This window comes from Chelonoidis abingdonii, chromosome 9 (assembly GCF_003597395.2).
Source record: "Chelonoidis abingdonii isolate Lonesome George chromosome 9, CheloAbing_2.0, whole genome shotgun sequence".
Taxonomy (NCBI): domain Eukaryota; kingdom Metazoa; phylum Chordata; order Testudines; family Testudinidae; genus Chelonoidis; species Chelonoidis abingdonii.
In genome coordinates this window covers 38691289-38718853 of record NC_133777.1, presented here as the reverse complement: position 1 = coordinate 38718853, position 27565 = coordinate 38691289, and the positions used below count along the sequence as shown (strand labels likewise).

The following is a 27565-nucleotide window of genomic DNA, read 5'->3' as shown; positions in this document are numbered from 1 at the left end:
CTAAAATTCTTTCTAAAAAGAGAGATGAGAGTCTTATGCATTCACATGACCCAAGGAGCTGGGGCTTGAAGAAAACCACTCAGTACCACAGGAGTTGTGAGAGTCATGACAGTTGGCAACACTGGCTCAAACAGGGTTTGTGAGGTTTCGCCTAGCATGCCAGCGCATGGCCTAGGGGCCTGTGGCACTGCACAGACAGACATCAAGAGGAAAAGAGCTGTACTGAGAACAATCAAGAACTATGATCCAGTCCTAGATGTCAAGAATATTGTCACCCCTCCCTCTTCCCTTTGGGAGCAGGGAGCACAGCCTTCGTTGAGCTAATTGATATAGCGACTGCGTGCGCAGGGAAGGGGTGGGGTTCATTTACCAGTGCTCCACTGTTGTCCTGGGCCCTACAAATCCCTGCAGAGTGCACAGCAGGGAGCACGGGGCTGCAGAGAGCAAGAAATTGCTACCTCTTAGGGGAACCGTAGCTCTGTTACTCTGATCCTCCTGCCTGCCCCATTTGTTACATTCACTTGTATCCTGCCTCTAGAGAGTTTGCAAGCGCTGCCGGGCAGGGACAGGTGTTGGTACAGTATCTAGCACAACTGGGCCCTGATGTCAGGTGAGGACCAGCAATACAACCAAGGCCCTGCTACAGGACATGAGAATGGCTATGAGGCAGCCTTAATCCCAAGTGAAGATAGAACATGAGTCCTAGTTCATACCACTGCAGCTAAAAAGACAAAAGGGTTTGAGCGTCAGATCACTGTAGCTCAGCAAACCTGAACACCAGTGAGTCTAGGGGCACTTCAGGCTCCAGTAGCAGTGTGAACACAATCCACCCACAATCCACCCACTCCCAGGCCTGCTCACAGTGGCTCCCACTCAGAGGTGCCATGTGAAATGGTGCATAAGGGTTACTCTAGATCCATCTCCCTGAGGGCCAGCCCCACCCTCTGGGGTATGTGAGGTTCCGGAGGAGCTTGGGGGCAGCTTATGAAGGGGTGGGGGATGGGGGACACTTCTCTGGCCCATAGGATCTGACTGGTGAGAGAGAGGGCGCAGAACCCAGCTGGAGAATAGAGATTCAGCCACTGGTGACAGGACTTCTCCCACCACATAGGGTTACGCCTGCCAGAAAGGAATGACCGCTCAGCACCCACTCAGCCTGTCCACTCTTCAGGCAGGGCCCCTGGTCCTGTGGGGTCTGTGAGGGACCTCGTTTGGCACCACCATAACACAAACAAACAGCAACCCAACGGAAATGGAGGGGGAAGCCCAGGAGCTGAGGGAGGCAAAAGTCAGATACAGGATGTGAGAGGGGAAGGGAAACCAGGCGAGCACCCACTGCTCTGAGAGGAGACGACATAACCGTGATCCCACAGGGGCTTGGACGGACCATGGCCTCCCAGCCAGGGCTCAGGTGCCTCTTGTCCCTAGAGGGCTGTTTTCCAATTAGCAGGGTACGTTCTGAACCGGATTTCCACCCCCAGGCCCAGGATCAGCCCCTCACAAAGGTGAAGCTGGGGGCAGGAATTTTCCATGAGAATCCAGTCACACAGAGCATCCTCCCAGCACAATGGGCCCCAAGGCCCAATCCTGGCACCCCAGTGCCCATCCCCTGCCCTCCACATGGACTCCAGTTTCCGGACTAACAGGTTGATAGGACCAGGCTTGGAGGACAATGGTCAGCAGACAGCTGAACGCCCCCTTCATAGAATCATAGAATATTAGGGTTGGAAGGGATCTCAGGAGGTCATCTAGTCCAGCCCGGTGCTCAAAGCAGGACCAATCCCCAGATTTTTACCCCAGTTCCCCAAATGGCCCCCTCAAGAACTGAACTCACAACCCTGGGTTTAGCAGGCCAATGCTCAAGCCACTGAGCTATCCCTCCCCCTCAAATGGAGGGTACATGTCGGAGGGGAGGGGCAGATCCACCTATGGAAGGGATCTTCTGCATATACACCCGGGGGATGCTCTGAGCCAGGGGATGCGGCTCTTGCTTGGGGTCAGAGCCACAAGAACACACTGAAGAGAACACAAGACCAGGGCTCAGCAGCGGGGAATGGGGAGGTTAGCGAGTGAGAGGGAAGCGCAGGAGGCTGACCACGTCTGAGGGTGACAGCACGGCATGTGAATGGCCTGTCCAGCAGCAGCCCTACAATCCAGAGATCTGGGTCAGACAGCAAAAGAGAGTTTTCCATGGAGCCGGATTGGAGCTCCAGCCTCGGGTGCTCACTGACTAGCCGTGAGCTCCTCTCCCATGCGGCTGTGCTTGCCGTTCGGTCCAACTCAGCAGTGCCACACATGGGCACCAAATGCGACTTCCATGCTCGTCTTTGGGACACCCCTTCCCCCATTACACATACCCATCGAGTGAGGGCTCCGAACAGAGCCCGGAGCACCGGCTGTGGCCACGTGGGAGCTCAGAGGGCGTATGGGCAGGGAGGGAGGGAGTCAAAGACACAGACTAATTTCTCCAAGACACTCATCCGTTGACCAAGTTTTTCAAGAGGTGCCTCCTGGGGCAGGGGCTCACACATGATAGTTTCCAGGAAGAAGTAGGCAGCTGGTTTTGGTGGGGAAGAGGAAGAAGTTAGGCAGACTTATAATGGAAAGACAGACCCTTGGCAATGGGTTTGCCTCCCACGGCCCATGCTGCTGCTTTGTGAGGAGCCATCTGCTGCAGCCTGGCCTTGGTTACCAAGAAAGGGAAAGTTTGCTCCTTTCTGTGCTACTCACCAGTTCACGTACATCGTCATCGAGATCCACACTGCTCAGTTTCCCAAGGCGTAGAAAGGGTGAATGGGTGATCTGAGAGGAGAATGGAAAACTAGGTCAATGCACAAATAGTCCGCATGGCCACGGGTCAGCAAGCCCCGACATTAGAAGGGAGACATCTGGGTGCCCCTGCTTTTCCCTCCTGATTCTCATACGCAAGGGGGGCAGGGCAAGGAGGGAAGTGAGGTTGACAGCTGCCTGCCCTCACGTTCATGCTGCACTCAGCCCAGTTGGGGCACCCTGTGCTCTAGGCCAATGACAGCCAAATGCAGGACCCAGGCCTAATGCAACCCATGGAGCTCTATGTTGACAGGGGCCACTAGTTTGTAATGCAGAAGCCATGCCAGCCAAGATGGAAGTCGGTACACCAGGATCTGGACTTGCCACAAAGTGACCACATGGCAGCTGCAACCTGCTCTGGTTTAGGCAAGTTGGTTGCAAACCTTTGGTGGGCAAAGTTTGGTCGTCCCAGAGCTAGGATCACTTAGCCAGAGATGACAGGCCCAGGAAGCAATTTGAAGCCCTGTCAGCAGCTGTTATTAATACTATTAACAAGAGTCTACCTTGCAAGAGGCTGAATAAATTACTCCCCTCCACAAGTCAAATGCTCCTCTGCTGTGTTTGCTGGAGAAACAACTGAGCTGCTTTTGGGTCATTTCCTTGCATCATGGATAAAGCTCTGCAGATGAGCCCGGAGCTGGAAATGGCCCACTTGCTGCAGCAGGGGGGCGTTCAGTTTTACACTGCACCATATCGTGCTGTGAAAGGATCTCTCCGAGGCCCAGAGCGGTTAGCTCCTGTGCATGCTTCTTGCTAGTGAGCTGTCGGCCTGTCTCATGGAGCAGAAAAGAGCATGCTGCCATTGGCGGCAACCAATCCACCAGCCAGCCAGCGAGGCCCAGAGAGTTAGGGGCCATCTGTCTGGATCTCTCATGGTACCTATAGCCTAGCACAAAGGGGCTGATCTTAGCTAGGGCCTCTCCCTCCATGCTACCTTTCATTCACCTAATGCAGCCAGTCTCCTACCCCACATCACTGCCAGGATGCTGCCCAAGCACAGGGACAGAAGCTGGGAGTTGCTCTTTACTGTGTACGGGGCTGGACACCCCTTGTTCCACTCCCAGCAAGACTGCAAGGCCCTCTGCAGCCAGATTTGGAGACTTCCTGGTTAAATCCCAGGGTAAATCCAGCAGCTCCCCTAGAGAACAGAGGCAGAAGCAGCACAAGGGAGGGATGCTGGAGCTATGCCACCTCCAGCTCCTTTCGCTGGAGCTTGGGCAAGAGGAGCGGTCACCTGAGGCTTCAGCCAGCTCCAGCCAGGCAGGAGGCAATGCTCTCTGCCTGCTTTGGGGGACACATCGCATCAGTTGCACCAAAGCAGCTCCCCTGTGCTGCACTGAGCTGGCCCAGTGTACTGGGGCCAGAACACCTGACACTGCGCAAGAGGCTTTTCTCCCCATGCATCACACAACCGCAGGTGCAGCCCTGTCCTGCACATTTCCCTGCTGGGAGGGCCGCTCCAACCATGCACGTCTCGCCCCCAGTCACCATGGAGAGACAGGCCTTTCTACCGCGCATTGTTCAGTGCGCTGGGGCTCTCCAATGAGGAAGTGCCACAGCCACGTGAAACCTGCTTGTGCCTCGCGGCTCCAAGTTACTTTGGAGAGACTGGCCGTTAACCGATCGCTCCCCAAAATCCACCTTCTCTCCCTCCTGAATGCTGGCGCCAATTCTGCAGCTCACGGCTCATCTCACCCAAAGATTTCCCTAATTCAATGGCATTACATAGCTCACAACTAAACACACCTGCCTGCCTGGGCAAAATCTGCAGCTGCACTGCAGGGAACACGCTCTGGTCATGATCAGGAAATAGTTATTTCCTGGCCTGGAATAAGGGATCAGTGAAGAACAAACAGATAGTTTGTTCTGCATTTTGCTCTGTCCTCTACTGCACGAGCCACTCCTGGGCAGAGGAAATGAGCACATTAGTCTATTTAATCTCATCCCCACCAAAGCTTTTAGCTCGCTCAGGCCCAGGAGGACATGCTGCTATTTGCAAACAGCAACACAGAGAAGCAAGCAAGCTAGAGGCAGGAGACAACTCTGAGCCTGCAGCCCGAGAGCAACCGAAGCTGCATAAGGTGTTTCCCAGAGCGGCTACAGAAAGCCAGGTCCAGGGAGCGTTTGCCACAGCCACGCTTTGCTGCCTAGGCACGTCCCAGACGGGGATGAACCACAGTGCATTCTCCAGCAGACAGAGTGCACTGGGAGGACTGGTTCTTCTGCAGGGCAAGTTCCCAGAACCGAGCACTGTCAGCAGAGTTGCCTAATACAGGAGTTTGAGAGCTATTCCGGGCACTTCTTCCAGTCACACAACATGAGCAAGGGCTGGGCCTATAACCTAGCCTGCAGTGGTGCTGCAGCGTTCACAGGCCCCAGCACGCAGTACCAGAGACGGCAGCGTCCTGCTCCCAAGCGGGGGACGGATACTTTGTTGGTGAAGAAGTGGGTTTTATACCCACTAAAGCTTGTGCCCAAATAAATCTGTTAGTCTTTAAGGTGCCACCAGACTCCTCGTTGTTTTTGCTGGGGCTGAAAGCATCTGAAGTGTCCCTGCCCTGCAGAGGGGAGCACTACCCTGGCGGGGGTGGGGGTGGGGGGAACTAGCCAATCAGACACTGGAGTTATTTTAATTTACATTTAATGGAAATGAGGTTTCCCAGAGCTGACATCTGCCCCTTTCCACACACCACCTCCTCCCTGCAGGGCCAAGAGGCCTGTTGTGAACCACAGCATAGGATGGCGCCATCCCTGTGGTCAGGGGAGTGGCAAAGACAAAAACTGCAGTCTCCTGTGCCAGCCAGGAGCCTCTGGGACACGGGAACAGAGGCAGCTCCAGGGGCCTGCAGGCACATTGGACTCTCTCAGTCTTTCTGGCTGGACTGAGAGAACCAGACACCAGGAATGGGCTAGTACTAGTCATTATGTACACTTCACACAACTGGCCATTGCAGGGCGGCAGCCACTTCCAACTTGTGGAAAAGGATTCACTGCATTAGCCCAGGCAATCAAGTCATGGGGAACTGAAGGCCCTTCTCCCACTGTAAAATGGGAGGTGTTGGGTGTATGGCTCCATTAGCCTGGTCTACACTACGAGTTTAGGTCGAATTTAGAAGCATTACATCGATTTAACCCTGCACCAGTCCACACGACAAAGCCGTTTTTTTCAACTTAAAGGGCTCTTAAAACCGATTTCTGTACTCCTCCCCTGACGAAGGGATTAGCGCTGAAATTGACCTTGCCAAGTCAGATTTGGGGTAGTGTGGTCGCAATTCGACGGTATTGCCTCCAGGAGCTATCCCAGAGTGCTCCATTGTGACCGCTCGGGACAGCGCTCTCAACTCAGATGCACTGGCCAGGTAGACAGAAAAAGGCCCGCGAACTTTTCAATCTCATTTCCTGTTTGGCCACCATGGCAATATGCAGGTGAGTGCAGATCTCATCAGCAAAGGTGACCATGATGGAGTCCCAGAATCGCAAAAGAGCCCCAGCATGGACTGAACGGAGTTACGGGATCTGATTGCTGCATGGGCAGACAAATCCGGGCTATCAGAACTCCCTTCCAAAAGATGAAATGCCCAAACATTTGAAAAAAATCTCCAACGGCATGAAGGACAGAGGTTATATCAGGGACCCGCAGCAGTGCCGTGTGAAACTTAAGGAGCTGAGGCAAGCCTATCAAAAACACAGAAAGGCAAACGGCCGCTCCAGGTCAGAGCCCCAGACCTGCAGCTTCTATGATGAGCAGCATGCCATTCTAGGACGTGCCCCTACAACTACCCCACCCCTGTGCTTTGACTCCATAAATGGAGTAGCACGCAACAGGGATGTGGGTTTTGGGGACAAGGAAGATGATGATGAGGAGGTTGAAGATAGCTCACAGAAAGCAAGTGGAGAAATTGTTTTCCCCGAACAGCCAGGAACTGTTTCTCACCCTGGACCGGGAGTCAGTACCCCCCGAACCCACCCAAGGCGGCCTCCCTGACCTGCCAGGCAGAGAAGGGACCTCTGGTGAGTGTACCTTAGTAAATATTATCGTTTAAAAGCAAGCATATTTAATGCTTAATTTGCCCTGGCATTCACAGCCAGTACAGCTACTGGAACAGTCTGTTAACATGTCTGGGGATACAGCAGAAATCCTCCAGGGATATCTCCACAAAGCTCTCCTGGATGTACTCCCAAAGCCTTTGCAAAAGGTTTCTGCAGAGGGCAGCCTTATTCTGGCCTCCATGGTAGGACACTTTACCACGCCAGGCCAGTAGCACACAGTCTGAAATCATTGCCTAAGACATCCGTTCTTTATCTCTCTGTTATCCTCAGGAGAATGATATCATTCATGGTCACCTGCTTGAAATAGAGTGATTTTTATTAAGTGGACATTTAGAGGTGCCTGTTCCTGCTGGGCTGTTTGCCTGTGGCTGAACAGAAATGTTCCCCATTGTTAGCCACATGGCGGGGGAAAGGGTGAAGCGATCATCCCAGAGAATTGTGTGCACGCGCGTCTGGGGGGAACGGGGGAGAGGAGTTAGTTGGGTTTGTGCTGCATGTTAACCCAAAACCGCAGCCTCTCCTCCTTTTAAACTGTCAGCTCATTTTAAATGGCCAGCCCAACGGCTGCTTGATATGGGAAATGAGGGCGCGGCTGTTTGAAACCATTCCCATGTTATGAAGGTTAACGAAGCCAAAAGACTCTGCCTTACCATGGCTGCCTGCAAGCCAAATTCTGTTGCCCGGCCCTGCAGGAATGCTCTCTCACACCAAACCAGCATACCCTCAATAAGAGGCAAAATGCGACCTTGTACCGAAAGCACACGTGCTACGTAATGTTAACAGCAAGGGTTGCCATGAAAGAGTCTACCCAGTGTTCTGTAAAGTGTGTCTTTTTAACTACCACTCTCCCTTTTTTCCCCTTCACCAGCTACAAATGTTTCAACGCTCACACTATCCTCTCCTTCCCAGAGGCTAGCGAAGATTAGAAAGCAAAAAAAACCACCCTCCCGATGAAATGTTCTGAGCTCATGCAGTCCTCCCACACTGAAAGAGCCCAGCAGAATGCATGGAGGCAGACAATGTCAGAGCCCAGGAGAGCACAATATGAACACGAGGACAGGTGGCGGGCTGAAGATAAGTGGCATCGGCTTGGTGACAGAATGCAAGAGGCAATGCTGAGGCTACTGGAGGAACAAACTGATATGCTCTGGTATGTTGAGGTTCAGGAAAGGCAGCTTGAGCACAGACGCTGCTTCAGTCTCTGTGTAACCAACCGCCCTCCTCCTCAAGTTCCATAGCCTCCTCACCCAGATGCCCAAGAACACGGTGGGGGGGCCTCCAGGCACCCAACCACTCCTCCCCAAAGGACTGCCCAAGCAACAGAAAGCTGGCATTCAATAAGTTTTAAAGTGCAGTGTGGCCTTGTCCTTCCCTCCTCCCGCACTCCTCCCAGGCTACCTTGGCAGTTATCCCCCTATTTGTGTGATGAATTAATAAAGAATACATGAATGTGAAGCAACATTGACTTTATTGTCTCTGTAAGCGGTGATTGAAGGGGGGAGGGGAGGGTGGTTAGCTTACAAGGAGTAGAGTGAACCAAGATCAGTCGAGGGGGCCTTCATCAAGGAGAAACAAACAGAACTGTCACACCATAGCCTGGCCAGTCATGAAACTGGTTTTCACAGCTTCTGATGCGCACCGCACCCTCCTGTACTCTGCTAACTGCCTTGGTGTCTGGCTGCGCGTAATCAGCGGCCAAGAGATTTGCCTCAACGTCCCAGCCCGCCATAAACGTCTCCCCCTTACTCTCACAGATACTGTGGAGCACACAGCAAGCAGTAATAACAATGGGAATATTGGTTTCACTGAGGTCTATCTGAGTCAGTAAACTGCGCCAGTGCGCTTTTAAACGTCCAAATGCACATTCTACCACCATTCTGCACTTGCTCAGACTAGAGTTGAACAGCTCCTGACTACTGTCCAGGCTGCCTGAGTACCACTTCATGAGCCATGACATTAAGGAGTAGGCTGGGTCTCCAAGGATAACTATAGGCATTTCAACATCCCCAGTGGTTATTTTCTGGTCTGGGAAGAAAGTTCCTTGCTGCAGCTTGTGAAAAAGACCAGAGTTCCTGAAGATGCGAGCGTCATGTACCTTTCCCTGACATCTCATGTTGATGTCGGTGAAACGTCCCTTGTGATCCACCAGTGCTTGCAGCACCATTCAAAAGTACCCCTTTCAGTTTATGTACTAGCTGCCTTGATGCTCCGATGCCAAGATGGGGATATGGGTTCCATTGCCCCACCACCGTTAGGGAATCCCATCGCAGCAAAGCCATCCACTATGACCTGCACATGTTCCAGAGTCACTACCCTGGATATCAGCAGTTCTTTGATTGCGTTGGCTACTTGGCTCCCAGCAGCCCCCACAGTAGATTTGCCCACTCCAAACTGATGCCCAACTGACCGGTAGCTGTCTGGCATTGCAAGCTTCCACATGGCTATCGTCACTCAATTCTCAGCTGTGAGGGCTGCTCTCATGCTTTCCCCTGCCCTGAAGTGCAAGAAAGTCACAAAGTTCCATGAAAGTGCCCTTACGCATGCGAAAGTTTTGCAGCCACTGGGAATCGTCCCAGACATGCAACACTATGTGGTCCAACCAGTCTGTGCTTGTTTCACAGGCCCAGAATTGGCGTTCCATGGCATGAACCTGCCCCATTAACACCATGATGTCCACATTGCCAGGGCCTGTGCTTTGAGAGAAGTCTGTGTCCATGTCTATGTCTTCATCACTCTTGTCACTGAGCGGCTGTTGCCTCTTCACCTGGTTTTGCTTTTGCAGGTTCTGGTTCTGAATATACTGCAAGATAATGTGTGTGGTGTTTGCAGTGCTCATAATTGCTGCGGGGATCTGAGCGGGCTCCATGCTTGCCGTGTTATGGCCTCTGTGCTGAAAAAAGGCACAGAAAGATTGTCTGCCATTGCTCTGATAGAGGGAGGGGCGACTTGGCTCACAAGGAATTAAAATCAACAAAGGGCGATGAGTTTGCATCAAGGAGAAACATATACAACTGTCACACAGAATGGTCCCCTAAAAGGATTGAACTCAAAACCCTGGGTTTAGCAGGCCAATGCTCAAATCACTGAGTTACCCCTCCCACCACTATTCACGGAGGGAGGGAACGGGGAGCAAATGAATACAAATCTGGTCTCTTTCTTGTTTTGATCCACTCCATTTCTCTTATACATCTTAGGCTGGCAGCAGACGGTGCAGTATGACTGCTAGCCATCCTCGTCTCCTGGGTGCTCACCAGAAGACTGTGCAATATGACTGCAGCCAGGACTGGATCTCCATGAGATGAAACTTAAAAAGAGAATGACCTGAAGTCAGTCCCATTTATGTCCAGGCGCCCCTGACCGACCTCACCGAGGTCAGCTAAAAGAGCACCCAGGAGATGACGACGATGGCTACCAATTGTAATGCACCGTCTGCTGCCAAAAGGCAATGAGCTGCTGCTGTGTAGCAATGCAGTGCCACATCTGCCAGAACCCAGGAGACGTACGGTGATGGTGAGCTGAGCGGCCCATCAGGCATTGGGATCTCAACCCAGAATTCCAATGGGTGGCGGAGACTGTGGGAACTGTAGGATAGCTACCACAGTGCAATGCTCTGGAAGTCGACGCTAGCCTCGGTACCGTGGACGCATTCTGCCGAGTTAATGGTCTTAAGTGGGGACACACACAATCGACTGTATAAAATTGATTTCTAAAAAAAATCTACTTCTATAAATTCAACCTACTTTCGTAGTATAGACATACCCTTATAGACAGCGAGGTGTTCACAGACTACAGGAACAACGGCCTACTAGACACTTTCTTCTTTCTCCGAAGGTCTCAGGCCAAGCTCTCCCTGCCTATATCAGAGGTATTTGAAGAGGAGATGCAAGATCCCATTTTAGAACAGAGGAGGCGATGCCCGTTTTACATCCAGGTTACAGTGAGCAGCTGCAAAAGGAGCAGAGGCAGATGAGGGCCTGAAGGGGGAGAGGCGCCCAGACAAGTGTAACTGGGCCAGAATGGAGCTGGCTCTCAAACAGGACCCAGACTGACTCCACATCTCCAGATCCCGCAGCTCTGCTGGTTTGGATATGACGCTACAGGGCTAGATGTCAAGTCATCCCTTGTGAGGAGATGAGTCTCCATGGCTAGAAGGAGACAGCGTGAGTAGCTCGAGAGGCCATTGGGAAAGTGGCACTGCCTGACTTCACAAACAGCTCTTTGTGTGCTGGTTTCGTCAGACCCAACTTAGGGCCAGACCTGTCCCACCACTGCTGTACAGGTCTATCGCATCTTATGCTCATTTAACATGTGCGATTTCAGCTTTACGTGGTCGGCAAAAACAAAAAAAACACCAAAAAACAATTTTAATACTGTACTTGTAGTGTGGCCGATTCCGCCCACCATTACACTCAATATAATTTTGACTATACACGATTTTTGCTTTACGCACTGACTGCGGAACATAACCCCAGTGTAAGACGCGATAGACCTGTAATTTACCTTTCCCATAAGAGCCACCCTCGCTTCCCTTCACAGCCCTCCCCAGACTCCTTTAACATTCACACCGACTCCAGGAGGAGCTACCACGAAAGTGCTCAGATTCCCAGATCACGAAACTCACTCCTCCCTGCAAGCTTTCGGAGGGAGACGAAGTTGGTTTAGAGTGCTGGCCATGCAACATGTACATTATCAGACAGAAGCAGGTCCCTTCCTTCTCTTCTGTCTCCAAGCAATGTGGTCATGTTTGCAAGCAGACAGGAACCAAGATGCAATCAGCTCGTTAGCAGGATCACAAGACTGTACGCTCAGGATCCCTTGCCAGCCACTAAGGGCACATCTACACTGCAGCTGGGAGCAAGCCCCTCAGCCCAGATCGATAGACTCAAGCTAGCCATCCCACCTGCAAGGCTAGCACGAGTCTCCATCCGAGCCGCAGCATCCACACTGCTATCTTTAGCACGTTAGCTTGAATTACGCCCTGCTGCTGTGTAGACTTATCCTACCTCCTCCCTCCCCCGCTGCCAAAGGGTGCTGCTTGAAATCCTAACACTGACACAGCAAAGCAATTACCCATCTGGATTCCAAACCAATGCAGTAGCTCACAAGGCTGGATCTAAACGACCGCTCCAACTGGCACTAGGCCTGGAGCGTTAACCTGAAGCAGGAGTGCACTCCTCCACACCAGGAGAGTTTACTCTGCAGGCCCTGACTCCTCCAGCCCTGGGCTTGTGTATCTCTAGAATGTAAAGAGGATAGATTAAAAATATATAATGTGTGTGTGTGTGTGCGCGCGCACGCATGCACACCAGTACGACCTAGTCATTGAGCCTAGATTTATTTAAGCCTTTGAAACCTTAACAAGAAGCCTGAAGTCACCTCTTCACCACTGATCATAAGCAAAAACATTTTAATAAACTTGAGGAGAAAGCCAAGACTAGACAGTTTTAGCTTATTCCCCTATACCATCTCAAATGATTACTCAATTTGGCATTCCAAAACACAGGTCATGGGAGCCAGTAGCAACCCCTGTACTTCAGTTGCTTAATACTTTCCACAGCAAGAAATGTTTGTGACCTTTTTACAAAAGTTCTCACCTCCATTGTTGGTCGAGGCCTTTAATGACTAGATAAAGGCCAAAAGAGATCATTAGATCATCTAGCTTGACTTCCTGTAAGTCACAGGGCACAGAATTTCACCCAGTTACCCCAGTGTTGAGCCCAACACCTTGTTTGACCAAAGCCTCTTCCAGAAAGGCATCCAATGTTGATCTGAAGACATCTAAAGATGGAGAATCTGCCACTTCCCTTGGTCATTTCTTCCAATGGTTAATCATCCTGTGTGACAGACCCAGACCAGTGGTGTACAGGAGTCTGGTAGAGGGCAAATATACTGGTCACTGGATAAGTAGTTTTCTGTTCCCTGAGTGACCACAGCAGGTGCTGCACTACAGTAATCAAGAACCTATTAGAACCAATTAAGGCAGACTGGCTGATTAGAACACCTGCAGCCAATCAAGGCAGGCTAATCAGGGCACCTGGGTTTAAAAAGGAGCTCACTTCAGTTTGTGGTGCACGTGTGAGGAGCTGGGAGCAAGAGGCACAAGGAGCTGAGAGTGAGAGGGTGTGCTGCTGGAGGACTGAGGAGTACAAGCATTATCAGACACCAGGAGGAGAGGAAGGTCCTGTGGTGAGAATAAAGAAGGTGTTTGGAGGAGGCCATGGGGAAGTAGCCCAGGGAGTTGTAGCTGTCATGCAGCTGTTACACGAGGCACTATAGACAGCTGCAATCCACAGGGCCCTGCGCTGGAACCCGGAGTATAGGATGGGCCCAGGTTCCCCCCAAACCTCCCAACTCCTGATCAGACACAGGAGGAGTTAACCCAGACTGTGGGTTCCAGAGGGTAAGATCTCTGAGGCAAGCAAATCCGCCAATAAGCACAGGACCCACCCAGGCAGAGGAGGAACTTTGTCACACCTGTCACACCATTATTTCCATCTAAATTTGTCTGGCTTCAGCTTCCAGCCATTAGTTCTTGGTACGTTTTTCTTCACTAGATGCATGAGCCCTTTAATACTTGGTGTTTTCTCCCCAGGAAGGTGCTTCCACACCATCATCAACCAGCTCCGTTTTTTGGTAAACTAAACAGTCTGAGCTGAAGTGACTCACTGTAATACATTTTATCCAGACTTCAAACCATTTTTGTGGCTCTTTTCTGCACCCTCTGCAATTTTCAACACCTTTTTTAAAATGCACACACCAGGACTGTAAGCAATATTCCATCATTTGTCTGGTCAATGCCATACACAGAGGTAAAAATCACGTTCATACTCTTACTCATTATATACCTGCAGGACCAGATTGAGTCAAATCCATTTTAATCATGATTCAGTCTTCAAGGAGGAAATCTGAATTTATATAATCAATTTTAATTTTGTTTTGTCCCTAGCCTCATTTGCCAGAAGCTGGGAACGGGCGACAGGGAATGGACCACTTGATGATTACCTGTTCTGTTCATTCCCTCTGGGGCACCTGGCATTGGCCACTGTCAGAAGACAGGACTTTGGGCTAGATGGACCCTTGGTCTGACCTAGTGTGGCCGTTCTTATGTTCTTATTTGCACTTTGTTAATTTTCCTAAAGAAAGGTGCATTTTTATTGGTGGTTAACCATTAAAATATGCTGAATTGAAACCAAACGTTGTCCTTATTTAAAAAATTGGTACTTTTGGTTAACCAGGAGGATACAGTATAGAAATTATATTCCTACCAGGTACCTTGTTCAAGACATTTTGGTGCTTAAATAACTTTGAAATATCTGCCCCATGCCCTTCGTGTTTTTATGCTTAATAGATCTCACTCACCCTCTCCAACCTGGTTTTATTCATACATTGAAAGATGAAAACAAGTTTTCCTGATAGTTCAATTCCCTCTTGTTTTTAGCCAGCTTTGAATGAACTACTAGTCCAAATGAAGCGCTCGTTCACTCTCTGCATTTGCTAGCTAAACTGAAACCAAAAGCAATTCAGGCAAAAGTTTTTCTGGGCAACAGAAACCGACAGTCATTTACATTTGGAAAAATGTAAATACCAGAATTTCTCCATTCTACAGACAAATTAATTGACATACATCAGCAGAACATGACATTGTGACATTTATAACGCTTGAGTTGACATAAAGAAAATAAGATGGTTTCTCTGGGAACCGTAAATAATTAAAAAAGCAGCACCATTTACTAAATTAAAATTTGGGGACTGTGACTTTATTTAAATGATTTTAACAGATTGAAGTGTAGTCCTTAAAACCAGCTGTCAATTTCAAATTTAATTTTAATCAGGTTATTTAAAAGGAAAAAGATTCAATGTTTAAGTCAATTTTTATCTACCCCTCCTCCAAGAATCCCCTTAGTCCTTTTTGCCACAGCATCACAACGGGAGCGCCTATTGAGTTGCTTGTCCGCCATGACCCCTAAATCCTTTTCAAGTCCCTGCTTTCCAGGATATAAATTGAACTGTATTTAAAGTGAAATTTGGCTGGAAGAAAATCCCCAGGCTACAGAAGTGCTTTTCCTTTCTCTCTTGATTCCATTTGGGTTTGGCTGAGACAGACACTGTGCTCACTGATACAAACTGAAGTCACTCTTTCCTTCTCTCGCTTGCTTCCCCAGGGAAATGTTGGCAACCTACCAAAATAACTGAATGTGAACATTCTACAGCCAGGCCCATGCCACCACTATGCTGGAATGACCTGGGAGCTGTAGCAGTGGGAGGGAGATGAGAGAACTGGGCCTCCCACATGCCTCCCTGGACTTGGCATGTCTTCCCAGCAGCCCATCCCCTCTTCCCACCAGGGGCATCACATGGGGCAGCAACTCCCCTCCACCTCCCAGAGGGAAGAAAGAATGACAGGCCGGGGGCTCCCCTAGACCCAGCACATGGCACCAGCAGCCCAGCCCAGGGACAGCTGCCAGCAGGAAAAGGTTGCTAATGTAGTCAGTTCTGTAGATCAAACCTGCTGCTGATGCACGATGAGGGAGGTTGTTAGTAGTTTTTAACTCTTTTTTCTTTTAAAGGAACAGAAGTTATGCAAGATCTACTTTTAACAAAGGTTGCTCGTGTAGCCTTAATTTGACACTCCCCCTACCCCCATGTATGGCATTACGACTGTCTTTAATTACATGATCACATACTATTTTGTCTTTAACAGAACTCCTGCCTCACTCAGTGCACAGGCTAGACTCCCCCAGGGAACAGAACTCAGGTTGCAAAGACAGCCAAAAATATGGCATTTTAAGTGCTTGACTTTGCAACGAACATTTGTTTGCACGTGGGCAGCATTTACATCAGTGTCACACCTAGAGGCCCCTGATCTGGACTGAGGCCTTGTTGGGCTAGGTGCTGTATAGAGAGAGGGCAACGCAATCCTTGCCCTAAAGAGCTTACATTGTAAAGTAGAGGGGGCTTTAGCGTAGGGTAGAAAGACTAGTCCAGGGTCGGCAACCTTTCAGAAGTGCTGTGCCGAGTCTTCATTTATCCACCCTAATTTAAGGTTTCGTGAGCCAGTAATACATGTTAACGTTTTTAGACGCTCTCTTTCTATACGTCTATAATATATAACTAAACTATTGTATGTAAAAGTAAATAAGGTTTTAAAAACGTTTAAGAAGCTTCATTTAAAATTAAATTAAAAAGCAGAGTCCCCCAGAGCGGTGGCCAGGACCCGGGCAGTGTAAGTGCCACTGAAAAACAGCTCACATGCCGCCTTCGGCGCGCGTGCCATAGGTTGCCTATCCCCGGACTAGTGATCTGACTCGAAGCTCCAAGACGTAATTGTATTTTCTGCAACGGGCCTCTAACCGAGAAAGACTGAGCTGGGCTTCCACCTCCAAATTTCATTATGAGGAAAAAAATTAGAAAGCACACCCATTTACCTGAAGTTCTTCATGTGTAAGTGAGACTCTATGGACTAGCTAGTTTGAACTCCCACATTCTGGAGTTCTATCAGGTCGGGTCCATATGAAAACTGGCACATTGACCAGATCAAGATTGAGAGAAGATCCTTCAGCATCTGGGGCTCCAACCCCAAGACCAAAGGATCCCTCTGAAGAATTCTCCTCTAGGTTAGCCTAGGGGCAGTGTAATTCTTAGAGTGGTGCTAAGCCCAGACTGGACTTTTTCCATCAGCCTAAACAGCATGTGGACAGATGTTTGCAAGAGAGGTGAGGAAGAGCAAATATGACTGACTTGGCTGGTATGATGTCACTACTGGTTATCACTGCGAAAGACTGACACTCTTCTGTAATATCCTGGGCAAACCTTATGATATTAAGTTAGGGTTCACTGCGTGTGTGTTATTGTGGCACTGGATGTGTCTTCTCTACCAGGGATGGGGATACTAATGTAATTTCCCTGCTTACCAGCCCTCTGAAGCCACCTCCAGGAAAGGTGCATATACTGGTTCACACTGGATTCTCCACGGACCAACTCACAAAGGAAGGACTCTTGGATAAATAGCCTGGTGTTAAACTGGCTCACGGCCTTCTTCCTGATCCAGCAAAGGGACAGGCCTTCTGCTCCACAAAGAGCACCAGTCCTTAGGGAAGGGTAGGAAGGACGGGGCCGACTGAGGCCTCATAAAACTGGGCTTGTTCTGAGCTGAAGCTGTGATGAACAGGTAACCTTAAGGAATCTCCCTTCAGTGGGGGTTTGATGGACGGCTCCTAGCAGAGCCCGTGCTGGGGTTGGGCTGATCCCTGGGAAGGTGATTAGCAAGCAGGTAGGCTTTTTAATGTTTTCTCTGTAGTACGTTTAAAATAGGCTTGCACAAGAAGTGTTGGGTGTTACCTTATAACTTTAGCAACTGCATCTGGTAACCATCTCTGAAGAGCTGGGATAGTTTCTGCCACAGCTCAGTGGTACAAAGGTACTAACTGCACAGACTCCTGAAGTTGGCCGATTTTGTCAAGTAATCTGTTGCTAGTTTCTAGCACAGTGGCCAGTTCATTCATTTCTAATTGCAAGTTCTAGAAAGAGCTGACTCAGGCTACATCATTCTGGGACATGGTCCAACGGCTGATTGCTATGAGAACAACCTCTCTGAAAGGGCCTGTAGCAAACCCAGAGTAACAACTTTAATTGGAAAGAAAAGTTTGGCTAAAGTTTATAATATACAGTAAATAGCACTCAAAAATAATTTCCAACCCTACAGGTCGTGCTGCAGGGGTCAGTCTATGATGACATATGAGCAATGACAAAGGGCCCACTATTACAGTATGGGGTTGAACCAGTGTGGTATTGCTTGGCAAAGAGACCAACACAGCTAGTAGCATCTTGCCCGGCAAGGAATGACTCACCCGGGAGCAGAGCTAGTGAGGCCTACGCCCTGCAGATGGGTTACAACCCCCAACAATGAGAATCCACAAAACTCGATTTAGGCAGAAGTAAATGGCCTATATTCAGCCAAACTATATTATATGCACCATGCATGGTAGGTACCATATCAGTGTTCTACCTTTCAGGTGACTAGTCATGAAGCAATCCCTGCCTGTGAATAACGGCATGACTTCAATCAGAGCTAATGAACAAAAACATTGACAGAACAAACACTACGACTGTGTACACAGCAAACTTTTTATAGGCCCTCAACTTTGCTCTGAAGAACCACAAACAAGAAGCATTTGACTCAACTTCTGTTGTTGATGTGTAAACTAGGCCACTGCCTGGGAAATGTTATTGGAGGGTTTTGTTTTTTTTTATTTCCAGAGAAGGGTCATAGGACATGAATTATTTCCTTTCCTTATCCTCTGCACCATCACATGCCAACAGCCTGGCTTTGGATCATGCAGAACATTAAAAAGAAGCTGTGTCCCCATACACCTCCATGCAGCAATTTGAATGACCACACAGACATCATACAGACTGGCGGATTTGATGAGAGACAAGATAAAGATTCAGTCCTCAGGGCCCTTCCTGTAAACTCAGGCTAAGTTAGAGTTCCTAGTCAGATGCTGAATGAGCATAGCAGGAGAATGGCAACTAGCTTGCAAAGTTGCAGTTATGAAATCGTATGATTTTTGCAGGAAAGCACATTACCATTGCTGAAATACTAGCTGAAAAAGTAACGATGCCCATATTTCATTTGCTAGCAAGCTTCTATCACAGGCAGCACAAAGCTACGGTCCTGACAGACCCCAAAGTTTGTATCAAATCACAAGGCCAAGAGACTTTAGCGGAAACCTACCACCTACAGGCGAACATGAAGAGAATATCTGCCCCGGCCTCCATGCACAACACCTTGTGAGACGCCCTGTACTCCTGCCATCCGCGACTGCTGAGAATGGGCCAGGAAGCTTAAATTCTCACCAAGGTGCTACCCTGGACCATGCTAGGGGCCTGTATCTTTGGTACCAGTCTCTGGTTATCAAATAGCTGACAAATCCATTCCTGTTCTGGCTGCTGAAAAGTAAGGTCTCGCCCTTTAAAAGGATGACAACTGTTCAGCGTAGAAAAGGACTAAGGGCATGGAGGACAGGATGGGACACGACAGAGGTCTACAAAAAAAAAAAAAAAAAAAAAAAAATCACAAAATGATGTGAGAAGAGTGACTAGAGAAGTGTCATTTACCCTTTCCCACAATACAAAAGCGAGAGGCCAGCTGATGAAATTAACAGGCATAGGTTTTAATACAAAGAGGATGAAGTACTTTTTCCACACAATATTAACCTGTGGAACTCCTTGCTATGGGATGTTGTGATGGCCAAAACTTAACTGTTCAAAAAAAACAACAACATAAGTTCCCAGAGGATAGGTCTATTGATAGATACTAGCCAAAATGGTCAAGGATATACCACCATGCTCGGGCAACCTTAAACCTCTAACTGCCAAAAGCCAGAAGGGGAAGACAGGGTCAATCACTTCAGCTGCCCTGTTCTGTACACTCCCCATGAAGTCCACTGCTGGAGAAAGGATGCTGGGCTAGACAGACAATTGTTCTGAGCCAGTATGGCAGTATTTATATTCTTCCTAGCCCCACATCCCACAACCTCCTGGGAACTACCCATGAGATGAAGAGATCAGTCTTCTGAAACTCAACCCCTCCTCCAGTTTTTGGGGCCCCTCTCTCTGGAAATACTCCAGGTTCTGCCTCTGCTGCTCCCCAGAGCGCTCCTCAACGGAAGCATGAACCTGAAGTGGTCCCGGCTGTTTTACTACTGCCTACAAGGCTGAAGTGAAACTGACCAGATTCTTGTTATCACTTTGGGAAATTATGTGTAGCAACCCTGAAACTGTCTGTGGACTCAAGAAGTCAGCGTCAAGGCTAACAGTTCACTCCCAACAGGTGAGTGGGCAGGTATACTATCCAGCCCCGCTCACCCTAACGACTAACAGTCCTAGGCATGAACTACTCCAAGACTTGTCAGGAATTTTTGTTTTCGCTAATACAGGTACAGACCTTTCTTCCTTCCCCCTGGAGGGGACACATTCAGGATGCCTCTAATTATAGCCAGCAGGAAGACCTCTGGTGCTATTTCCTGATTGCAGCATTTTACATCTTGCTATCTGAGCTTCTAAACAAGCATGCAGCTAATCAAAATAAGCATACACAGATTACTACAGATGTCAGCATCCCACCAGCCTACAGACTCATACAACAATTTTGTATCTGTTGCATGGTAGGCTGAGTATTCGCGACCAAGCGTCCTCCACATCGTTTGACAAATCCGTCCGCCAACCTACCCTTCTCCCTTCCCCAAAAAAGTTACTCTCAAGGAAAGCAAAAAGACAAAATGAAAGGTACAGCAGGCACATGACAAGTCATCACCACCATAAAGTTTGCTTTTATTCATGGGAGACAGAAGGCGGGCTCTTGATCTGCATTTCTCAGAATACGTAAAACGGGTTGGCAACCTTTCAGAAACGGTGTGCCGAGTCTTCATTTATTCACTCTGATTTAAGGTTTCACGTGCCAGTAATACATTTTAATGTTCTTAGAAGGTCTCTTTCTACAAGCCTATAATATATAATTAAACTATTGTTATATGTAAAGTAAAGAAGGTTTTAAAAATGTTTAAGAAGCTTCATTTAAAATTAAATAAAATGCAGAGTCCCATGGACCAATGGCCAGGACCCAGGCAGTGCGAGTGCTACTGAAAATCAGCTCGTGTGCCACCTTCGGCACCCATGCCATAGGTTGCCTACCCCTGACGTAAAACATTGCTTCCTGCCTGGGAATTCAGATTGCTTCCTGCCTGGGCATCAGCGTGTTTGAACAGTTAATATTTAATTTGTGAGCTAGCTTGGAAAAAGATCCGAGCCGATCCAGGTGAATGGCAAGGAAGGAGAAACAAGAGGAGTGTTTTATAAAAAGATCCCTTTATCCTAGTATCAGGTGTTAAGCATATCCAGCTGAACTGTCCAAGCAGTTCTCAGGTATCTTGAAAATGCCAAACTGATGAGATGTGCCCAAGATTCAAGTGTTTCAGCGTTGTACGCATATTCATATGATCTGAATTGCGTGCACGTGCTCGGAGATGTAGAACATAGGAACCACCATGCCAGTTCAGACCCCAGGGCCCCTCACCCAGTATCCTCCTGATGGTTGCCAGTACTAGGGCCCTCAAGAGAATGCAAGAAGCTTCATAGAAGATGGTTATGAAATAATCAGCTCACACAGAGTATCTTCCTAACCCTGCCAGTCAGTGAATGGCTCTTGCTCTGAAACAGAAGAGTTTCATCTCCTTTGAATTCAACATGTGCATATTCATTCTATAACTATATGGATAAGCATATCCCTAAACAGCTCATCCCTTTTAATCCCACATAGCTCCTGGCCTGTGGGAGATCTTATGGGAGTTAATTGCGTCTTGAGTAAACGACAGTAATTCCTTTACCCCATGTGCTGCATGAAATTAAATGAGTCACCATTTAAAGTGTTCGATTTTCCTGTGCTCAGCTGCTCAAGCCCTTGCCTCACTCTGGAGAACAGGCCCAGAACCAGCCTGCTAGGTCACTCCCACACAAACATATGCTTTTAGGTAAGAACTGGGGCAATCTCCCCAGTTCACTGCTTTTGGCCTGCAGCTGAGAGTGCTGTGGAAAGCTGGCAGGGCCCAACAGAAATGGGGAGGATAAGGAGCCCATTAAAAGGGTCGCACATAATGTACTGGTCCCACTCTCCATACTTATAGACCAGGGATCGGCAATCTTTGGCACGCGGCCCGTCAGAGACATCTGCTGGTGGGCTGGGACAGTTTGTTTACATGCAGCATCCGTAGATTCAACCAATTGCAGCTCCCACTGGCCGTGGTTCGCTGTTCCAGGCCAATGGGGGCTGCAGGAGGCAGAGCAGGCTGAGGGACATGCTGACCTCCACTTCCCACAGTCCCCATTAGCCTAGAACGGCAAACGGCGGCCAGTGGGAGCTGTGACTGGGCGAACCTGCGGACGCTGCAGGTAAACAAACCGTTCTGGCCCGCCAGTGGATTTCCCCGATGGGCTGCATGCCAAAGGTTGCCGATCCCTCTTATAGACCCTGTTACTTCTTAGTGGTCACACCTTGATCAGCCAAAAGATTCACAGGCTACCCATCCGCAGAGACCATGACTCTGAAATGAAGATTTCCTGTATCCATTATATTTAATAAGGATCATCACTACGAAATGGTTAGTAGCTCCTGAAAGTATTCCTCTTCCACCCACCCCATCTGTTTCATTGCCATGCCATAGCAACCCCTCAGAGCAACACCGCTCCTCTTGGGGGGTCAGCAGCCTGTCTCATCAGCTGTGCTCACCAAGTACAGCGATCAGCTAGGCACTTGTCACAGTGACACGAGAAACACATTGTATGAATCAGATCCATGTGCTGTGTTTTTCCTTGCTGGTTGTCCTAGTCATCCGTAGCCTGACTACAGCTCTGTTCCAGTATCGCTCTGCAATAGGAAATCTCAGCTCACTATCTGGTGACCTGTAAAGTTCTGCTTTTTAATCCAGTTTGGTTGACTCAGACACAAGAAAGACTGACCTGTCCAAGACTGATTAGTGAATAGTGATAGGCACTCAGGACTGTGCTGTAATTGAAGGCATAAAGTTTGTCTTCTCTGAGGAAGGAAGAGAATATCTACCATGACATTTATTTCCCCACCCCTTGCTCAGACCGTCGCTGGCTGAGCACACCTAATGAGAACCTGGATCCAAATCTTAGGCAGCAAGGAATTCTACACCCCCTCTTGAATAATAATCCGAGTACAGTCTCTCAAGGATGACAGGGAGTGACCCTGAAACAGGGGTGGCAAACTACGGCCTGCGGGCTGCATCCAGCCCATTGCACCTCTGGCCCTCGAGCTCCCACTGGGGAGCAGGGTTGGGAGCTTTCCCCAAGCCCTGATCCAGCCAGGGAGCAGGATCGGGGCTTGCCTTGCTCCACTCTACACATGCAGCAGCTCAGCGTGGCTTCTGGAAGCAGGGGCAGCCAGGTGGCTCCGCATGCTGCCCTCGTCCCAAGTGCCGGCTCTGCATCTCCCAGTGGTCGGCAACCATGGCCAACTGGATCTGCAGGAGCAGTGTCTGAGGACTGGGCAGTACACAGAGCAGCATAGCCTCGCCTCCACATGGGAGCTGGAGCGGGGACGGGTGGCTGTTTCCAGGAGCCACTTCAGATAAGCGCCACTCAGATCCTGCACCCTAAACCACCGCTGCCCCCCAACCCCCTCCTCCAGCTCTAACCCTAATTACCCTCCAAACCCTTTGATCCCAACCCAGAGCACCCTCCTGCACCCCAAACCCCTCATCCCCAGTCCCACCCCAAGGTCTGCATCCCCAGTCAGAGTCTCACCCCCCCATGCACCCCAATTCCCTGCCCCAGCTGAGAGCCCCCTCCCGCCCTCCAAGTCCCTCCATACCAGCCCAGAGCACCCTTCTGCTCTCCAAACTCTTCATCCCCAGACCCACCCCAGAGTCTGCACCAACAGCCGGAACCCTCATCCACCCCCATGCACCCTAATCCCCTGTCCCAGCTGGCCCTCCATACAATTTCCATACCGAGATGTGGCCCTCAGGCCAAAAAGTTTGCCCGCCTTAAGGAAGCAAAGCTCAGATCCCCACCCGTTGGCAGAGGTCAGTGCACATTCAGGAGTCCTGGAAACCCAAAGTGAGGCATCTTGCATGCCACCAGTAAGCCGGTCCCTCTCCTCAGCTACCCATCAAATCATTTTGACACCTAACTGATGCTGTCCAGTTACTGCTTGCTCCAAGTACTTCCCGGTCTCTCCAATTCCACTGAAGGCTGTGGAGACACATTCCATTACTAAAGGAAAGCTTCAAGGAGCTCTCTCCAGGGAGACCGCATGAGGTGAAATCCAACAAGACTAAAAGAGGCAGAACCTGATCAGTAATCCTTCCTCCTTCCCCATATGAATTCTCTGCACCCTAAACCCACTCAACACAAAATCCCCTCTTAAGGATGTAAAGCTCCCCCACCCTCAGGGCTACATAGATCGTGTAGCAACCATCCGTTCTCCTAACAAGCCACCAGGAGAATTTATTTCATCCTGGACCTTTGTCACTTCACCACCTACACCGTCTTTGCAATGGTCCAGCATTTGTCCAGGCCCTGCCTGTACAGCTCAGGGCCCATCTCAGGGCTCTGCCAGATTTCACCCATTTATAGGTGCTTCCATTCGGTTACATCAGGAGGGATCGGTGCAGCCCCTGGCTCAACGCCAGGGAAGGAAGAACACAGAGCTCCGGCAAGCTCTGCGATGTACAGCAGCTCCCAGAACCGAGGAGAAGTAGCTGCAACAAGTGTGGCTGGGGCTGCAGGGCTAGACCACGGAGGTTTATAAGCCGAGCACAGCTCGGGCAATAGGTTGGGTGAAGCCAATAGGCAAGGATGGGTCGGGGGCAAGAGGCAGAGACACGGTTAGGCTTGGAGCTCACTGGACATTCGCTGCTCGCAGGCGAGCTCGGCAGGACGCAGGGCATCAGCTAGAGCGAGCCCAGGCTCCCCAGGGCCGCACGGATCTGGACTTGCCTGTTCCCCGCCCCTCAGCGAGGCCCCAGGCAGCCCCCGACACCAGCCCCACAATCCGAAGCTCCCGCTCCCGCTCGCTCACCGGCCGGGAGTGCGGGGGGCCGCCCGCCGCCCGCGCCGTTCAGCACGGGGTGGCCTCCCCGGCGGCCGGGGGCTCGTCCTCCTCGTCGCGGTCCCGGCCGGACCAGGACACCTTCTTGGCGACGTTGGCCATGCGGCCGGGCCGGGGGCGCTCGGCAGGGGCAGCTGCCGCTCGGGGCTCCGCGTTCCGCTAAGCATCGGACTCCGAGCTGCTCATGTGACCCCGTGGGGCAGGCAGCGCCGCCGTTCACGTGACAGGCGCTACGGCGGCCGCCGAACTGACGGGAGCGTTGCATCATGGGAGTTGTAGTCTGGCGGCTTCCCCCTGTTGGCGCGCGCGGAGGGTACCTGTAGTGTACGTGTCTTATGCAGGTCGGTGTCTCAGGTCTCATGCAATGTAACCTCTATTCGTTGCGTGTGTGCACGCGGGTCAATGGGAGCCGTGCAATGCCTGGTCCAGAGTAGCGCACCCGACACACGACTGTATAGCAAAGGGCTTCGTGGGGCAGATGAAAGGGATGTGTTCCCAAGGGAGACCAAGTGGAACACAGTACCTGTGGGGTGTGCATGTGCAGTTCTGCAGGCCTTACCCAACCAGGCCTCTAGCTGGAGTTAACGGAAGGTTTGCTTGACTTAGGAGCACAAAATTTCTCCCTTCCTGTGTGGCTTGTGTTGTGTGTATACCTGGCATAATTCCTTCAAATAATCATGGACCAAATTCATTCCTGATGTAATTTCAGTGACGTTAATCATACTACACCAGAAACAAAGCTAATGGCATTTCAGTCTCTGAAAGTATGAAAATAGGTTTCAAGACCTTTCAGAAAATCCTACACACAGGGGGCCTGATTCTGACATCTGTTATATTGGTGTAAATCCAAAGTAACACCCCTGGGAGGGGGTGGAAAGTAAAAATGGAGAGATTTCACTGACAGTGAAGTTACTCCAGATTCCTATTGGTGTAACAGCACAGAACCAGGTCTACAGTGCTTAAGCAACACTACAGTCCCAGTGTTGTGCATGATCCTTCAGTACAGTATGGCAACCCAAGACCAGGTCTTCATTGAATCCAGCAGAAAGTAATTGTTAGGGCATGTCAAGAGCCCAGCAGAACACACAAAACCTGGACGAAAGACAATGCTCTTGTCTTGGCTAGAAAGAGTTGAGGGCATTTGATGTATTCTCTTCTGCTCTGCCTTACTGTACAAGTCAGGTCTCACACAAGCAGCAATGTTATAAATTATCCCAACAGTTTTCTTCTGCATCATCTGTGCAATACAGTTCAATACAACTGTGTTTTGCACAGTATCTTTAGTGGGCCCGAACACTTGGCAGAGTTACACTTGATCTTAGCTTAATACACTGTCCAGGAAACCAAACCAACAGCCAAGGAAGAGAAACCGAGAAGTGCAGGCAGATGGGAGAAAACACTGTAACAAGCTATGGCCACAGACATTTCAATGATCACCAGAGATGGAAACCAGGAATCTTTAGCTCCAAAAAAGCCTCTAGCACTCGGTAATAGGTGCAGTTGGAAATTTTCAGAAGAAACTTAGTTTTGTCAGAAAATAAAAAAGTCTAAGGGGGTGAAATGTTCTGTCAAACTCATTACAAGGTCAACAAACCTTTCACCAAAACACAGTCAGGTTTACAGTTAGTTTCCTAGCAGCCTGCTTTCATTCTGGGTTCCAGAGTCCACAGCTCCAACTGGGAGCAGCCCTGCTGTGAAGATTGCCACAGCGCTGGGGAGCCTGCGGCTACCAAGGCTCCCTGCCACATAGAGCCCTGGATAGGTCTCTTTTCTCCATGGCAGGGTCCTAGCCAGGGCTCTCAGGGCTGGCAAAGCTCTATCAAGCTCCCTGCCGTGGAACAGGGCACCAGGAAGCCCTGGGAGCCCCAACACTAGCCAGGGCTTGACTCCCAGCTCTGCAGTTCTCCACAGAGATGGGAGCCTGGAAGTCTTGGACCAGCTTACAGGGGCCGTGGCTCCAGGGCATCTCCACCATGTGGTGCCAAGAACCCAGGGCTTCAGACTCCCAGATCAGCTGACTCCTAAGATTGCCAATCCGATTCCAGTGGAGCCAGCTGGCCCAGAAGTCTGGAAGCCCAGAGGTCACCAGCCCTGGGATATTCCACATGGCAGGGCTGCCCTGGAGCCACAGACCCTGGGAAATCCTGGCAACAGCTCAGTGAAACTGACATTCAGAGAATAACAGCTGTGAAACTAATGCCGGTATGGTCCAATATGGCCACCTTCACTCGGGGGTACTCTAAGGCCTCCCGGGAATCGAGGCTACAATAGGAGGCCTGGGCCTGTCTGATTAGATAGGGGGCTAGTAGGGTGGCCCAATGTTCTGGGGGCCACCTGGCGGCGGTCACTACCCGTTCGAACGTCACTAAGAATGCCTCTGGGTCGCCTTCCGGCCCCATCTTAGTGAGACGTACCAGCAGTTCCCCCAGAGTCTCCCTGGGTCTGGTCCCTGCAGGTGTGGCAGCTGCGGCTCCCACCGGGCGTAACAGCGTGGCCTTCTGCTGCATCAGGCGCTCTTGTTGCGTCTGCTGCTGGGCCGCTAATTCCCAGAGAAGTGGCTGCTGGTGCTCTTGGTGCTTGGTTATCAGCAGCTGCTGCTGGCTGGCCATCTGCTGGAGAATCTGCACCTACAGCTGCTGCTGTTGGGCTGCCTGCTCCTGCTGCTTTTCCAGCATCCACCTTAGGAGCTTCTCCATCTCCATCGTGAGGCTTGGCGGGGTTCCCCCGGTTTAACTCCCTTACGCTGGACCTTTCAACAGGCCTGAATCACTGCCCACATTCTCCACTACATGTGAGCATTTACACCCCTCGTTGCAGGGTAGTCTGACCTAGTGGCCAGCATCTATAGAATCGCCCCTCGTTGCAGGGCAGCACGGCCTAGTGGCCAGAGTCCATGGACTTGCCCTCGTTGCTGGGCAGCGTGGCCTAGTGGCCAGAGTCCATAGAATTGCCCCTGGTTACAGGGTAGCGTGGCCTAGTGGCCAGAGTCCATAGAACTGCCCCCAGTTACAGGGCAGCATGGTCTAGTGGCCAGAGTCCATAGGATTACCCCTG

At 50.2% G+C, this 27565-nt stretch overlaps 1 protein-coding gene across 1 annotated transcript in view; it reads right to left on the bottom strand.

Annotated features, from left to right (window-relative positions):
• CLCN7 (chloride voltage-gated channel 7) overlaps positions 1-24664 on the bottom strand; it is a 60956-nt gene extending 36292 nt beyond the window's left edge. The window contains 2 exon segments of the mRNA XM_032781597.1: positions 2731-2802; positions 24482-24664. Of these exon segments, the coding sequence (XP_032637488.1) occupies positions 2731-2802; positions 24482-24613 (204 nt within the window). The 5' untranslated portion in view covers positions 24614-24664.
• Between the last annotated feature and the right edge of the window lie 2901 nt (positions 24665-27565).